Below are 17507 nucleotides of genomic sequence, written 5' to 3'. Positions count from 1 at the left end.
TCGATGGCTGATGACTGACACGTCATCACTCGGTCCGCTCGTGACTAGGCGACGGTGGGAAACGCCGTGGGCCCAGACAGGTTCATGATTTAAAAAAAAACGGTTCTGGCTGCAGGCCAAAACAGAAATACAGTGGACTTCCTGCCAGAATGGAACCCCGAACCAGGAAGTCTGCTGTCAGCACTCGAGGGATAAGATGGGAGTCTGAGAGGGGGGCCTGACGGCTCCCTATCTCCTGTCAGGGACTGTCCGGCACTATCTGTTCCACCGCAGATGTCCGCTAAGCCCAATAGCCCGATAGCGAGTTTATCGTGGAAGGAGCTTTCTCAAGCAAAACAAAGGAAGGCCTGTGTTAGCTGTAATCCTCCATTATCCCGGCAGGCAACGTTTCAGACCACCTCGCGGAGCTGCTTACAGTCATCTTACGGTCTGCATACGGTCATCTTACGGTCTGCATACGGTTATCTTACGGTCATCTTACGGTCGTCTTACGGTCTGCATACGGTCATCTTACGGTCGTCTTACGGTCTGCATACTGTCAGCTTACGGTCATCTTACGGTCTGCATACGGTCATCTTACGGTCTGCATACAGTCATCTTACGGTCTGCATACGGTCATCTTACGGTCTGCATACAGTCATCTTACAGTCTGCTTACGGTCATCTTACGGTCTGCATACAGTCATCTTACGGTCTGCATACAGTCATCTTACAGTCTGCATACAGTCATCTTATGGTCTGCATACGGTCATCTTACGGTCTGCATACAGTCATCTTACAGTCTGTTTACGGTCATCTTACGGTCTGCATACGGTCATCTTACGGTCTGCATACAGTCATCTTACGGTCTGCATACCGTCATCTTACGGTCTGCATACGGTCATCTTACGGTCTGCTTACGGTCATCTTGCGGTCTGCATACGGTCATCTTACGGTCTGCATACGGTCATCTTACGGTCTGCATACAGTCATCTTACGGTCTGCATACGGTCATCATGCGGTCTGCATACGGTCTGCATACAGTCATCTTACGGTCTGCATACGGTCATCTTACGGTTATCTTACGTTCTGAAACTCGCGTCAGTCTCGCAGACCCCCGCTCATAGCTTTGCATTACAAAACAAGGAGCGTAGTGTCGAAATAAATAAATATACACGGTTATTTTTTTATATGGGTGTGTGTGTGTATATATAGTGCGAATATATATTTATATGTATAGAGAGAGAGAGAGAAAGTAAGCACATACTGTACAGATAGTGTAACTGGGGTTGTGGCAGAAGTCGAAACCACGCAATAGCACGTCTGGGTTTCCCTTTGAAATGTAGGCTATTTCGGTCTTATTTCAGAGCACAAGACGTGTTCAGAAGAGAACTGGCACGGTTCTGGCCCGTAAAGTCTGCAGCAGTCCAACGCGGCGCATATCCGTCCGCGCTGCGGGACGCAGGCCTGCGCATCGCGTCAGGACCCCAGTCTAAATCCGTCCTCAGCTTCTGACGTCCCGACCAGCAGTTTGGCCAATCGATTCTCGGGCGAGTGCTGAACTCGCCGAACCGTGTCCGGAAAAAAGAAACGACTATCATTTGCGTCTAACCGCCAGCCAAATTCGGACATGAGCGTTACTGCAACCCGTGTCATTACATCGGTGTAAAAAAATAACAAAATAATAAAACGACATCCATCGCCCTGACTAAGAACAACGACTGAGCATGGCAGAGTGGGAAGCTTACAGTATATGTTACATTACATTACAGGCATTTAGCAGACACTCTTATCCAGAGTGACTTACACAACGTTTACATAGCATTTTACATCGTATCCATTTATACAGCTGGATATATACTGAAGCAATTTCGGTTAAGTACCTTGCTCAAGGGTACAACGGCAGTGTCCTTACCCGGGAATCTGTCCTTACACGGGAACGAAACCGGGGACCTTTCGGTTACCAGCCCAGTTCCTTACCCACTGTGCTACACTCCGTCCTATATATATATATATATATCAGGGATATGCTGAGGAATACGTTTTACGAACACGCGAGACGCCTTCGTCTAAGAAGACGTCTTCGTTTCGCGTTTGTGACGACACCGCCGGAATATAACTAGCCTGATCCTGAGGAGTAACTGAAGCCACCGGATTGTGTGTCTCTTCGCTCGCTGCCCGGCAACCGGATGACGCACGGGGTCATTCCGATACGCTTTCCCGCCTTTATCTCGTCTTCAAAGTGACATTCCATAGTCTCTCTTCGGCCTCCTGGTTCTTGAACTTGCAGAGCGAAGAGTTAAACTCCTCTAAAACCGCGAGTAGCGTAGTATCGCACGCCCCAGACAGGTCAAAACTTACCTCTCAAAATTCAAAGGCGTTCGTTAAGTGAAGTGTTGCAGAGCGGCCATTTTGGAAGCCATTTTAGGAGCATGAAACTGTAACTGCACTGTATAAACACATAGGCTAAATATACTACATGGCCAAAAGTATGTGTACACCTGACATCCAACATCTCATCAAAAATGATGGGCATTAATATGGAGTTGGTCCACCCTTTGCTGCTAGAACAGCCTCCACTCTTCTGGGAAGGCTTTATACTAGATGTTATCTTACTGTGCTTCCAATTTAAAAAAAAAATAAAAAGAAATAAATGAATAAAATAATTAAAAAACTGTTAATTTCTGGGCAATCTCGGAAATGATCTGTAAATATCGAGAGTAAACACGCTGCGCAACCAAACTTTGGCCTCCTCTGTCCACATGACAGGAAATCGATCTTGCCCCCCCCAGCCACCCCGCCGCGTGCCCGATCGCTCTCTCTCCACGCCCAACGCGCCGAGACGGAGGGACACCTGCTCCGCCACCTGCTGGAGGGGGGGGTGAGTCACCTGCTCCGAAAAAAAACCCAGAGAGTGACTTGCAAACACCCGAAACCCAATTAATCACCGCGAGCGCTGCGGGGGGCGGGGGCGGCGCGGTCAGGAGCCGCGGCGCGAAACGCGCGCTCTCCGGGGGGCCGGGGGGGGGGACCGCGTCACCGGGACGACGACGTCGAGCGTCCACACGCCCGTCGCTCGCTCGCGCGTTATTCTTCAGACCCTGTGGGGCTACGGCCCGGGGCTCCAGCGCGGGGAACAGAAAGGGGCCGTCTTTCGGGGAAGACGGGACGGCGTCGTTGGACGGGTCCGCCGAACCTACTCGCGTAAACGAGGCGACGGAGAAGGAGCTCCTGCAACGTCAACTCCCGCGCGGAACTTCACCGTAAAACTTAAACGCCGCCGCGCTCCTTCGTTTGGGTCAGCACGGGGGTACGGTTAGCGTTTCGAGTGTTAGCGGTATCGTGCGATTTACTCGCGCCGGAAAAACGATCAGGAACTCGGCGACGGGTTCTTGCTTAAATTGTCCTCAGAAATGAACGCACAACTGGTGCCGCGCTGAAATGGGAAATATTAGCTTCGCATTGTGAACAGTAAGACCCCCCCCCCCGTTTCACAAAGCGGGTTCACTGAATAACTGCGCTGAGTAAAACCCGGAACCCTCCCAAACCTGGAACACGGACTGGAGTAAAAATGGCTGCTTCGGATTTTACTCAGCACGGTTACACAGTTAACTCAGTGATGCTGCTTTGGATTTTACTCAGCACGGTTACGCAGTTAACTCAGTGATCCTGCTTGGAGAAATACCCCTCAGGTCCAAAACCACTGTCCATACAGCCAAAAAAATCCATCAAGCACACAGTTTTGTGCTGATATCACCACAGACTAAATTGAAACTACGGCAACAAACATTAACGAAAAATACAATGGTAGCAGCCTTGGAGACAAAGCCAAGCATGGCTTGCTTTCAAGCAACCGATAATGCACAATACTAGGGAGAACTCATATTGTATCACCACACTTGTGGGTACTTCTGTGACACAATGCATTTCATTTTTGACCCATTTTACTCAGTTCCGTTTCAGAAATAACACCTTGCATTTTAGGCCAGATATTAAAAAATGTGGAGAAGACGATGTAAACACGAACATTAGAATATTACTAATAACATCGGCAAATTATTTAAGCGGTACACGAGCCTGAGCTTACGGTTCTATGCATAATTAAGGAATTGCCGCGGTGGGAACCGGCGTAATCAAACAATTAATCAGGAGAGACTTATTAAAAAAATGCCAAATGCGATGCCGCTGATCTTACACCTTGTTTACTTTGCTGAAATACGCGCGATGCTTCGAATTAGCCGTCGACGGGAGCAAAGAAAAGCGCAAAGAAATAACCACTGCTCGAGGGACTCCTCTTCTGCCGTTTGCCAGGAATAGCGTCAAGTCTGTAATACCACCTTAACTGAGCGCGATATTAGTCATTCTCTCAGTTCCACGGCAGATCGCACGGCTGGAAAAACCCCCCACCGCAGGATGAATTGGTGAACGATAACTAAATCAATCAGCCTTGGGGAATGCTGATAAGGATTTTCATTGTGCTTCTTCTGGAGACAGCAAATACTACAGTTCAAAATAACTAGCCTAATTGTGACCTAGAACAGTGGTTCTCAAACACGGTCCTGGGAAGCCCTGTGCATGCTGGGTTTTTTTTTTTTTTTTTGTTATAGCCAATATCTTGCTCTGTTACGGTTGTTGAATACATGTTTAAGTTCCTCAACAATTTGTTCCTTAATCGCATTAACACAGTGCAGGCTTGGCTCGTTATTGTTTGCTTCGTCTTTGAATTCTTCATTATCTAGGCCTACCTATTGGTCAGTTTCAGTTTGGCCAGGTGTCCACACTTCCACCAATGAGGAGCCTGTTGATTCGCCTCAGTCTTTACTTTGCTTGGTTAACTTCTTTTCACATAATCGTCTGCAATAGCAAAGCGCAACAAAAAGCACATTGTTGAATACGAGCCTTTTATTCTTCATGGCACGCACTGCTATTTCTGACAATGTGGCTCAGAGGGTAAACAATCCCTCACAACAAGGAAAGCGTAATTAGGAAAAATGAACAGCTTGTTAAAATTCCGGGACTGCAATTGCGGTTGGAATGAAAACCAGCCATACACAGGGGTCCCCCGGGACCGAGTTTGAGAACCACTGACCCAGAAACAGTGATACAGTTCCATTTTGCTGGACCGTTTAGACCAGAAAGCCGACTGGCCTATTCCTGGACCAGTTTCAGGCCCGAGAAAGAGATGCCATCACAGCTTTGTGCGATTGAACACTGGCCAAGCCAGCCAGTGCTATTTTCACATATAGGCATTCCCCAAAAATAAAATCTGCCACCAAGCACATTACAAGCATCCATGTTTCATTTTGATGGCAATCATTTCCTTTATGATTATTATAATTATTATTATTATTATTATACACAGACATCATTATATGAAAACAACACCATTGTTTTATCAGTACCACTGAGACAATTAAAATAGCTTTTAACATCTATTCCAGGACATCAGTGGAAATTATACACCAACCACCTGCAGACAGGCCATTTGTGAAGCACGGGAATTCCGTCACTGTTCCTTATGCTCAGTAAGTACTGAATCACACTCACACATAGGACATCGAGCTTAGCGTGCACAGAATGAGTTCAGTCATGACTTAACCCAATACCAGCCTTATGATGTTTTCAAAGATCGACCAATTAAGCGGACAAAAAGGTCCTTGGAAGCACCAGGCAGCTACAGTCTAGTTGGAAAATTTTCAACTTAGGAGAAAAATTTTCAAATTGCAAATTGGTGTCAGATTGAACAACCTGAGCTTACAAAGGGCCTGTTTGCAGCCAATTTAAGCAAGATCACCATTAACCCTTTAAGGTGTGAGATCACAAATATGCGATTAGAATGTTCTTGACTGAACATTCTAATGCTGATGTCACAATCACTACTGGCAATTGAAAGCAACGGAGTTCTAGAACACAGACTTACAATTTAGAAAAAACATTCCAAAATGCCAACTCTCCAAAGGGTTAAACAGCATAATGTGGTGCCAGAAGCAGAAGTTAGTTCCAATATAACCACGACAACAAGAATAAAGAGAGAACCAACGGAGAAAAAAGACCCAATGGCAAAAGATGAGAGCACCAATAGGACAAAATAATCGTTGGAGTTAGCCGTGATGGAAGCACGAATATTGATTTGAAGGGTCCACACAGGCCAACCGCTGAAAATGACAGCAAACACGGCCAGGGGAAATGGCGGAAGCTTCTACACGTTGGAAATGTTTAGAATGAATATTTCAACTCGGAGAGAACGAAAAGCGAACGACGCGCTGAGTGTACACACTCGGTGGGGCGCCGACGGCTACGCTAACACGATAAAAACAGGAGTAAATATTGGTTAACTACCAGACGGCTCCTCCCCCCCAGGGCAGGGTAGATAATGTTGAGCTATGCGAGACGCAGGAACCGGAACGTTCTTCGGAACACACCCTGGGTTTCTGCTCTAGCGGCGCGCTGCTAACGTAGCGCGGGGAAAAAAAAACGTCAGAGAAACGCCTCTGCGCTATCGCGTGCTAGCGAGACGCGCGCAAAGCATAAAACGGCTTCTGGTTTCGAACCACCGCGGCTGTAAGGTTTTGGCTTGCCAGGCGCACCCGGGAGCGGAGCCAAAAAGCAACACAAACGCGGCGTGATGGGCCGATGGGTTCGCTGAATCATTAATTCGGGAGGGGGCGGGGCGGGCGGGCCTTAATTCGTGAGGTATAGATTTCCTGACTCGAGGTGGATCGACCGCGAGGCTTTCTGAAGCGCGGTGAAACGCTCCGGTCGGCCGGCGAAAGGCGCGTACGCGGCGCCGGGGTGCCGACGCGCTTTCCGCGTTTTCGGCCTTTAGGCAGCGAACAGATCCCGCGCCCCCCCCCCCCCCTCTCTCTCTCTCTCCCTCTCTCCCTCTCTCTCTCTCTCCCCCTCCCTCCCTCCCTCCCTCCCTCCACTGGTGGAATCATCCCTTCGAAGGTTAAATGCGCACGAGAGAGACCGTTCGGGGGGGGGGGCGAGGAGGGCGATAGAGGACTTAAAGAGAAGGCCAGTCGGGCTCGAGGGAACTAACTGTGCCCCTCATCGTTTGGGAAGTGCGTCTTGCAGAACTTTCAAACGGGACGACGAAACCCTCAAAATGAACAAAAAACGTACAAGACGGTTTCTCCTCCCGCTTGGCGATGGCTATTACCACGAAAATCGTTACGTTTTCATCGACAGTGGGCTTCCTATTATAACGTTTTTTTGTGAGGGTGTTCAATATTTGAGTCTGACATAGTGAGACTGTGTGTGAGCATGTTGGATAATCACACAAATAGAACAGTCTATTTGTCCCACTAAGACACCGTACATTGCCTTCACGAACACTGTACGAACACTTACGTCAACTGTCCACATCTGAAGTGGGTTCACTTTTTCACATCGGAAAGACATGGAAATGTCACAAACGACTTGGTTGGTGACAAAGCACGAGCTCCTGTATGTAGGCTGCATAACGACTTTATTAATGTCTGTGCAATTCTTGTTAAGGCGTTATACAGTGCTTATAACCCACATATAAAGTGTTAACAAAAGACCTTCAAGTTTACAAAAAATACCATTGTCCTTCAACCAATGATACCTATGATAATCCAATCACTCGTTATCTGGAAGCTCACAGTTGGTCACAGCATCAAACCAGTGCCTTTGCCATGGCAACAGGGACATCATTTAATCACTTATGATGTCATTTAGTAAATCTCATTGCAATACTTCTCATGGCATAAACATCTAGGCCTGCTCCTTCCTATACCCTAATAAACATCCGGATTCAATAGAAATCTGATTGGACAGCAAATTTAATTGCCTAGGGTAGTGGCCCAAGTCAGATTAGGTCACATTTTGGTTCTAGAAAATATCACTGTGAAAACCAGCATTAGAAACTAGAAATACCGCCTTGCGGTTGTATGCCTCCGCCAACCAGTAGCTAGTGCTCTGTTTGACCGTTTGGATATAAAATGTCATCACTTTATCATTTTATCCTATTAGACATTTGTGTGAAACTCTGTCATAATTAGCATATGAATTATTGAGTTGTGGCCAAAAACGTGTTTTGTGGGGTCACAGTGACCTTGACCTTTGACCACCAAAATCTAATCAGTTCATCCTTGAGTCCAAGTGGACGTTTGCGCCAAATTTGAAGAAATTCCCTCAAGGCGTTCCTGAGATGTAGCGTTCACGAGAGAATGGGTTGGACGTGAGGTCACAGTGACCTTGACCTTTGACCACCAAAATCTAATCAGTTCATCCTTGAGTCCAAGTGGACGTTTGCGCCAAATTTGAGGAAATTCCCTCAAGGCGTTCCTGAGATGTTCACGAGAATCGGGACGGACGGACGGACGGACGGACAACACAAAAACGTAATGCCTCCAGCCACAGCTGTGCCGTAGCGGAGGCATAAAAACAGACTTTAAAGTTGACATCATTTGAATACCATTTCATTCAAAATGTGATATTTATATCAAAATAGAGAATAGAAAATGCCTTATTATTTTGCATGTCGCCCCCACCAAATGAATAGACTAGATCAGGTATGAAGTATGAACACCAAAAGAGAAGGGTTATCATGTAGACTTCCTTATTCCATCTGAGAAAGAGGCCAAAAACCACAATTAATAGCTCTTGAAGGATCGGTGTCATGCAGCTACTTCACTTGGTTGTTTCGTAATACACTAGATACACAGAACAACAAAACGTGGATGGAATGGAAACTCACTATAAAGGAGACAAAAACATTTCTACATGTTTATGGGCCGCAATGAATCCCAGAACGCTGGCTCTGAATAATTATTTACACATTGAGAGCGTAGCCAAAATAAAGTTCAACAGATGGACGAAGTAAAACGAAAAAAACATTTTTTTTAACCCTCCAAACCACTTTCGTTTTAAGCCCGTGACATTCACAAGTGCACTGGAGACAGGTTTTTCTAATGAAACCTGGTCTTACCTCCACCAATCCAGCACCTGCTGAAGGCCGGAGAAAGGGGGGTGGGGGGGGGTGGTATTTCCATTCAAGAGCCAGAATAAATATTAAACGAGTCAAACTACCATCTGCGCTATCATTACATTACATTACATTACATTACGTTATCGAATGCGAGCTTGCTGGCCCCAACAGACCCGAGCCTGAAAAGTTGTTGCGCACCGCGGTTAACGCTAAAAGACGAGAAAGTCGCCGGGGTCAGTACAGCCTAGCGAAGAAACGACGCAGCGCAGCTATAGGGCTCAGAGAGCCTTTTGGCTGGTGCTTCGCCCGTTTCCTGCTGTTTTGTTGGCGCTTGCTGTTAAGCACGTCGCCAAGCGGCCCCTTCAAAACAGGGCCGCACTACTGTGCGAATGTCACTCCTCCGCGGGGTTCGGATCTTGCTTTGCCCCCTCCCCCGTACGAAACTGGCAGGATGCTATCCGCACAATCGCCCCTGTTACCAACTGGCGCTCCTTCGCATGCAAAACAGTCCATTTCCTCAACAAGCATTAGGCCATTTATCCAAATAAGAGCCCAAGTAATAGCCTTTCTGTATCTTACAATTTGATCGTGGACAATCTGCAGGAAATTAGCCTACTTTCAGGTCTGAGTGTAGGCCTATTCCGTGAGAAGTGCTGGTCGAGACGTCGAGTCAGAGACAGCAAAGCTGTCCGCCACGCAGTCCACCTGTGAAACTGTTGAGAAAATATCCAGATCGATATCGGGGTGAAAGGGTGCTTCAAAGGTTAAGGCCACGAGGAAGGAAGAGCTGTCTATAGGAGTCCGCAAGGGGAAGGCATCGAGGAAATTCACCCGGTGGCTAACACAGACAGCTAACATTGTGCACGTTTCATGTATAAGACCAGCATAAATATGGAGCACTATTTGTTTGCTACAGGGCCACATTTATCAAGTGTCATTTCGCAGACTATCAATCCAAATGAACTGGCATGAAAACTAAGATGGCTGCTGCTGCTTTGAGGAAGATGAGTTTGTAATAAGTTAACTGCAATATCCAGGTTTCCACAAATAATATACCAAAACCTCAGTACAACACATACTCCACACATAGTTTTTTTAATCGATTGTTAATTCAATTAAAAATCCAAATGGTTGGTGTCATCTGCAGTGTGCATGATGTCTGTACACCTCTGTGCTCCAATCAATCTTAATTCGTTTTGACACGCCTACTATATCAGAATGAATGCAAACGAAAATCATTAACAGAGGTCTGAGTGTTCTGACATATTTTGCATTGCATTTATGGAATAGGCCAAAATCTCTCCTCGTCGTTACTGAATACCAAATAATGCTAAAACTGAAAAACGATGACAGATACTATAGAGTCCGTGCATTTCACCTAAACTGGCACACTATGTTGCAACACCACGCAAATTGCAACACATTTAAAAGATATAATTTCGCCTGAGAATGTACGCCAGGCCGGTGTTCTGCGTTGTGCAGAGAGGGAGGGAGGGAGGGAGGGAGAAAGAGGGAGGGGTGGGTTGGGGCGGCATTCAGAATCCAGAAATGGTGCACGTTCCGTGCACTAAACTTATAATTCCTGCTCTAATGTAACATTTAGACTGGTGCATCAGCAAATTGATCTTTGTATTTACGGGAAAAACGATGTTTGAAGGACCTTGGGTCACTTACCTGTTTGTGGGGGGCTTGCTGTCGTCATAGAAACTAGCACCATAGATCCCAGTATAAGCAGCGCGTAACAGCATCGACGACGCAGTGGGGTCCTGGGGAACACCTTCGAATCCGTGGTCATCTCCATTGCATAAAAATCATGACATTTTATCTGAATGCAACTGCAAAATTAATCCCAGTGGTCACCTCAAAGCAGCAGAAAGAATTCAGGTTTATGCAGGTGTTTCCCTCAGTCAGTGTGTCCCTCCTTTCATTTCCCACGATTTAAACAAATGCTCCAGGGGCGGCTTATTGTCGGTAGCTCATAAAAAAAACATAAATATATTTTTTAAATAGTGTAGCCTGTTTCTAAAACATGCGGGTATCCTCGCTATCTAGCCAGCCTTGCGTTATCAAAACCGTTAATCTTATTTGCGAGTATGTTTTATAAGCTATCCACGCGCAATAGCAAGCTGGCTAACGACAGCTAGGATCTTGTAGCCAGCGGTATCTACATGACATTTATATCAAATTCAAGGATATTCCTTTTCCGGGTTCTTGGTTGTGTTTTTCGCCAAAAAACGAGCGGATTCAATTCTACGGATGTCCATCAAAATTCGGTGGTTTTGAAACAAGAATTCGTAAGAACAAACATAAATAATAAATAAATAAAACATTAACTACGTCGCCCATCAGCTTGTTGCCTACACACTGGCTATTGACTAGCAATATACTGGCTTCGAACCTATAAAACTACTTTCCCTAGTACAATTCAAATAGACGACCAAGTTATTTCTTGGTAGCTAACTAGCTAGCTAGAAAATACATGCCGATAGCCGATTCAGCTCATGGAGCGCAGGAGAAAGCTTACCGTTACCTAGCTAACGTTGGTTAGCTCAGGCAACGTTAACTCTAGGCACAGAAAACTCAGACGTCCTGACCCCTTTGTGCTTTTTTATGGTTACAAAGGAAAACGTGCATGTTCATTTTATATTGCAACACGTGAAAATTATATTTTAGCTGATCACTTCGCCAGCAAACTATCTAGCCCGACCGGCAAATACCCCAACATTACTAGCTATTGTTAGCTTCCAACAAAAAAAATCTTCGAAATGCATACGGCAGCTAGCTAGATGTATTCGTGTAACCACATATACGCTAGCTGAAGTTAAAGAGAACCACTATAAACACAGTGGCAATCAGTGGTTCACGCACTGCGATCATTTTGACATGCTAGCTATATTTTATTTCCAAGCACGTCCCCCTCCTGTCTATGCTTTCCAAAGCAACGGCTAATTCTCTATTTTCCACACTTTCAGAATAGTTCTCTTCAAATACTTCACAAATTTCTACACTCAATGGATGTCGGATATATGTGCGTGTTTTTATTTTGTAAATCACGGGTAAATATCCGGCTCGCTAATCAACCACACATTGCACCGTTATGCAGACCATTTTCCTCACAGGACATGGCTATAACCTACCCAACGTTACAACTAGAAAGCAATGCAATGCTCCACAACGTTATTCCAACCTGTCCCAAGCTCGTATCAGATTCAGTCTTTTCCATGCAAATGCTGCTCAGCGTTTTCTCGGCTTCTTTTTGCGACAATATCCACTTCTTGAGTATCCATTTGACGAACCCGTTTTTTTAAATTTAATTATATCCCTTGCTTTCCACTATATTTTATTGATAAGTGACGTTTCCTTTCCTTTCCTTTCCTTGGAGCATCTTTCCACCCGTTCTCTATCTTCTAGTCTTCAGGGCTGGTAAGACAGCTCCCTCTTGCCCCTGATTAGATGCGCGATGTAAAGGCGCGACACCATTGGCTCAAGACACTGCCCATCAAAAGCGGGTTAGGTTGTTCCATCGATCTCTTCGCTGGCGTCTGCGGTTACACGGCAACCCACAACGTCAGCTCAGCCCTGTGGCTCGCACTAAAATATTGGAATCGAAATGGACTGATGCTTTCTACTTCGAGCAGTGTGAACCTTACCAAACAATAAGGAAATTACTCTTCCAGTGACCAGAGGGCCGGAAATATTCAAAGCAGACTTATTGTCACCACCACATGATGTGCTTAAACCATGTGTTTTATGAATTCTGTTGCATGCAAGTCTGAAAGTATCAGGAAAACTTTAATTTATGTTATATTTTAATTTTCCACTGTTTTCACGTGAAATTGCGGAGCCCCCTGGGGTCAGCTGAGAAAAAAAAGATGTGTGTGTAAATCTGTACTATGGGTTTAGAAATCTGTGCCCACGGTTTATAGACCGTGCTCTCGGATTCATAATCCGTGTGTGCCCTCGAATTACGAATCCATGCACACGGATTTGGATTCGTAATTCGAGGGCACGGTTTACAAATCAGTGTGCATGGATTCGTAATTCGCGGGCACGGTTTACAAATGCGTGTGCATGGATTCGTAATTCGAGGGCACGGATTATAAACCGTGCGCACAAATTCCTAAACCGAGAGGACAGATTTACACATGGGTCTTTTTTTCTCAGATTCTCCTGCTTCCCTGGTAATATATCCTGGTAAAATAACGCAAACCAGGCATCGCTTATCCCCTTACTGATTTAACTCCAGGCCTCCTCCCCCCCCCCCTCCCTCCCTCCCCCTCCCCCTCCCCAGGCGGTCCCCTCTTACCTGTCACCTGCTTCTACGTTTACTTTCTCCAGGATAATCATCATCATCATCATCATCATCATCTAGTCCAGGAGGGCCGGCGTGTATGCAGGTTTTGCGTCCATCACGTACCCTGGCTAAATGAGCTAATTGGCTGTACCAGCACTGGTTAGATTGCAGTAACATTGTTCATATAGGGACACAAGAGCAGTCTTTGCCTGTCATCCATGCACTTACCAAGAAACATAGCATAAGTTGTCAGACTGCATAAATGTTCGGGCTAACTAAGTAATTAAGGCCGGAAGTTGGCATGAAAACCAGCTTTAACAGAGAGCCACTTCTATATTGAAAATATTCGCTCTTTTGCTGAGGCAAATGACTCCCAATTAAACATTAATACATTACATTTAAAACATTCATTGGATGCACGAGTACAGTTCCAAAATAGCAGCACCAAAATTGTTTTTTTTTTTTTTTTTTTAAATAACTCGTATACATTTTTTTCTGGCTGTAAGAATATAAACTGATTTAATTTAACAAACCAAATTGGTCTTCGCACTAGTCTTACTCGTATGAGTCACGTGCATAAACTCAGAATTCTAAAATCGCTAAATGTAACTTGCAGCCGCAGCTGTAAGCAATGTTTTAATCAGGAACACCGAACAACCAGAAATACATTTTATTTTGGCAGAAGAGTTCAAAAATGTGCCGACAAGCAACTGAAGCGTGCCATGGAACGAAATGACGGCGACGCGCAGTGGAGACTAAACGCTACTGACTAGGGTTGTGGTCCACCCAATGGTAAATATAATATTATTATTTTAAATGAATGAAATTATTTCATGTTATCACAAATTATAATGGTTTACATCTCTTTTTTTACACTATATCACAAAAAACAATTACCTCAGAAACAAAAGCTCGTGCCAGCGAACTAGCCTTTGAAAAGTTATCTAACGTTAGCTATGTACATGACTTTAGGCAAGATTGTCAAACGCGGTGTCGTCTGGTTCTCTGTGTTTCAGATATTGATTAGCAAGAGTACACACACCGTCTGCTGGTTGAAAGGAAACTATAACTTTTACGAAAATTTACTTATGAGGCACCGAATCAAAAACTCAGCGCATAGAACCTCTCTTCCTGGGCAACAATCCAATATAACATTCAACTCTTGGCAATATACTGTATGCTTCGGTGAGAACGAACATACAGTATGACAAGGCGGTTTCTGTAGCACTTAATCCAGACTACTATCTATTCACACAAAATCCAGAGAACATTTTCTTTTTAAGAATCAGAAAAACAGTAGACTTTAAGCAGAAGATGTGTGATTTACTTGTCATTCAAAGAAATCAGCTCATTATATTCGTGCAGGTCTAAAATTCTTGCAATAAATAAAATCAGCCTTGATACATCACACCTAACAAAACAAAACAAAACAAAACAAATCTTTGCGGGTACTTTCTGTATATGAGTGACACAAAAACTATAATTACCTTTATTATTAAAAACAAATATTAAATATTTAAATATGCTTTATGGAGTCAGCTATTTTAAAGCACATAGTATATAGAATTAGGCCACATTTTGATATCAGTAAGATTTTCAGTTTTTTAAAATGTAGATATAAGTGTGTGTATGCATTGTGTACTGTATGTGAACAGCTTGCCTTTTTAAAAATGCTAAAAAATGTTTTTCTTATGTTTTTTTTAAAGTGAGCTTTGCACCTTTCATTGTATCTAGAGGAAATATCATTTTAAGCTAGCACACCACTCTCTTACAAATAAAATATATGTATATTTATAGTTCCTGGATATTTACATATTAACTTTGAAGTAAATATACATTTACTTTATTATGAAAAGAAACTTGTTTCATCTGCCCCGGCCTTCATAAGGTTATTATACGACGCATATTTCCATAAGCTTTATGGAGTCTGCCGTTTTCAAACAAGCTTAAACTGAGGGATTTGAGTCTCTGAGGTGACCAAGCACTATAAGATACCCCGCGTGAGGTAGCAGGCTGACTCGACTACTTCAGCACAAATTTCCTTTTTAGCAACTTCAGCCTTTTTAGCGATAAAGCTCATGAGCCAGACTATTTCAGTTGCTACGGACTACTTTCTGGCTTGCTATATTCAAACACTTGCAAATTACTGGTCGAATAGTGAATTTCATCACCAGATATGCGCTACCATGTCAGCATATTAAGGCCCTGATATGGAAACACTATATAGTAGCAAGTGCCATTAAACAATATGGTTTGCCTGTGACACCATAAAACTCCCCTCCTCCTTGCTTGCCTCATGAGCAGTTTTATTAGAATTCTGGTTGGCTCTTCATTCTTTGGTTTGATAGAAATTTCAAATTCATAATCCATTTTATTATTATTATTATTTTTTTTAAACACGTTATCATTCGTCTTCTCATACCATCACCCTGACTGTCTGGCTCCATCTAGTGGTGTAAATTGAACAGGTCCCAGTAATCCATTATCACCAGTGTCACCTCATGTTCTAGATCAGTGGTGTCAAACTCGTTGCCATGGAGGGCCGTGTGTATGCAGGTTTTCATTCCAACCAATTAATGCTGCCTTAATTGAGTCCAATTACTCATTCAGCCATATGCGTTTAACTGCATTGAAGCACAGAATATAAGAAAATTTTTATTTAGACAATGCGGGTCACCATAGACGTCGGGTCACCATTGTGCACAAACCTGCATCCCTAATTCAGCAAATAATTTAACAAATTATATAATCAAGATCTGAGGCTGGAATGAAAACCTGCATACACACGGCCCTCCATGGCAACGAGTTTGACACCACTGTTCTAGATCATGTTCTAGAGGTGGGCAACCAGGGCTGTATCTGTTCCTGGTTTTCATGCCAGCTTATGGCCTTAGTTACTTAATTAGCCCTAAAGTTTACTCCACCTGACATTTTAGCTGAATTTCTTGATAAGTGCATGCATCCCCCTATACTGTGATTTAATCCACTAGGGGAGCCAGTGTTGGTCTGTACAGCCAGTCCATCCAGAGTAATTGGTGGAAACAAAAACCCTATACTCACCAGCCCTCCAGGACCAGACCTGTCCACCCCTGTGCTAGATACAACTTAGGACTGAGTTTAACCTCGCCTCCTCCTATAGGATAGTGTCCCTATCAGTATACTGGGGCATTAGGTTTTATTTGGTCCAGAGGAACAGATTCCCTAATGCACCGCCAATACCACATCAGGCAGCAACTGAACCAAGTATTAACCAATCCCAAACCTCTGTCCAGGAGTGGCATGATGTGGCACTTCATTTACTCCACAAACATATCCCTTTTGGGTGACAAATTAAATATGACATCATCTTCCAAATCATAGCCAACATATTCATTCATATTGTCACGTATTTTATATCCCTAATTCCATTTTAGCTTGAGAGAAAGCCACTGTTTTAGTTACAGTTGTATATGCTAGAATTTTAGCGGTAAAGTTAATACAACAGGGGGTATAATTTCATTTATAATTTCATTTTATAAATTTCATTTATAAAATGGCAGCTATGCACGTTTACATAACACGCACTCTCACATTTCAACCAAAAGTGATCAATGCATTCTTTATGACGCACACTTCCACATCACACATACACTCCTGGGCAAAAAAAAAATTTCTCCTGAATATTTTTTCCATTGAGTTCAACAGGAAAATTAATCAGGAGAAACAATGCTTGTAGGATCTACTGCATATCTGGCAGCAGCACGGTGGTTTGAGGCTCATTTGATACCTTGGACCCTTGATGACTTAAAGCCATTTAGTCAACAAATGTGTTCCATACTGTATCAGCATAATTTACAGCTGAATCTAGTCCCACCCCCAATTCCCATAGAGATCCATTCAAATGCAAAGAGTTTTTGTATCGCTTGTAGGACAACCTGAAAATAAGATATCCAGACACTGATGATGTTAATAGATCACAGACATCAGTAAGTCATGGCATGCAAATGATATGCAACCAAATAAAAACATGACCCTTTTATTTGACATTATGTTAATTTGTCTACTGTATAAGTACATTTCCCTGTTTCTAGCTTTTCCCCAAACAGTTAACTGCAGCAAAAGTTAATGAGCAAATGGTGGAGCAGAAGGTCTCAGGAGTGCATTTGTTTAATTCTTGCTAATTTTCTGACCAATTATTTGTTGTTAAGACCATTAAAAGCTTAATTTTTTTTGCCATTTTGGGCTTGGTCCATTTTTTGCCCAGGAGTGTACATATGCAAACGAATAACGTCACAATTAC

General features: G+C 43.8%; 1 protein-coding gene across 1 annotated transcript in view; it reads right to left on the bottom strand.

The window, feature by feature from the left end:
• The window catches only part of si:dkeyp-27e10.3 (UPF0606 protein KIAA1549), a 54641-nt gene extending 42051 nt beyond the window's left edge, over positions 1-12590 (bottom strand). The window contains exon 1 of the mRNA XM_035402210.1: positions 10609-12590. Coding sequence (XP_035258101.1) covers positions 10609-10735 — 127 coding nt within the window. The 5' untranslated portion in view covers positions 10736-12590. The remainder of the gene's footprint in view (positions 1-10608) is intronic.
• Between the last annotated feature and the right edge of the window lie 4917 nt (positions 12591-17507).

The sequence above is a fragment of the Anguilla anguilla genome, chromosome 19, assembly GCF_013347855.1.
Source record: "Anguilla anguilla isolate fAngAng1 chromosome 19, fAngAng1.pri, whole genome shotgun sequence".
Classification (NCBI taxonomy): domain Eukaryota; kingdom Metazoa; phylum Chordata; class Actinopteri; order Anguilliformes; family Anguillidae; genus Anguilla; species Anguilla anguilla.
This window is presented reverse-complemented; position numbering and strand designations above follow the sequence as displayed.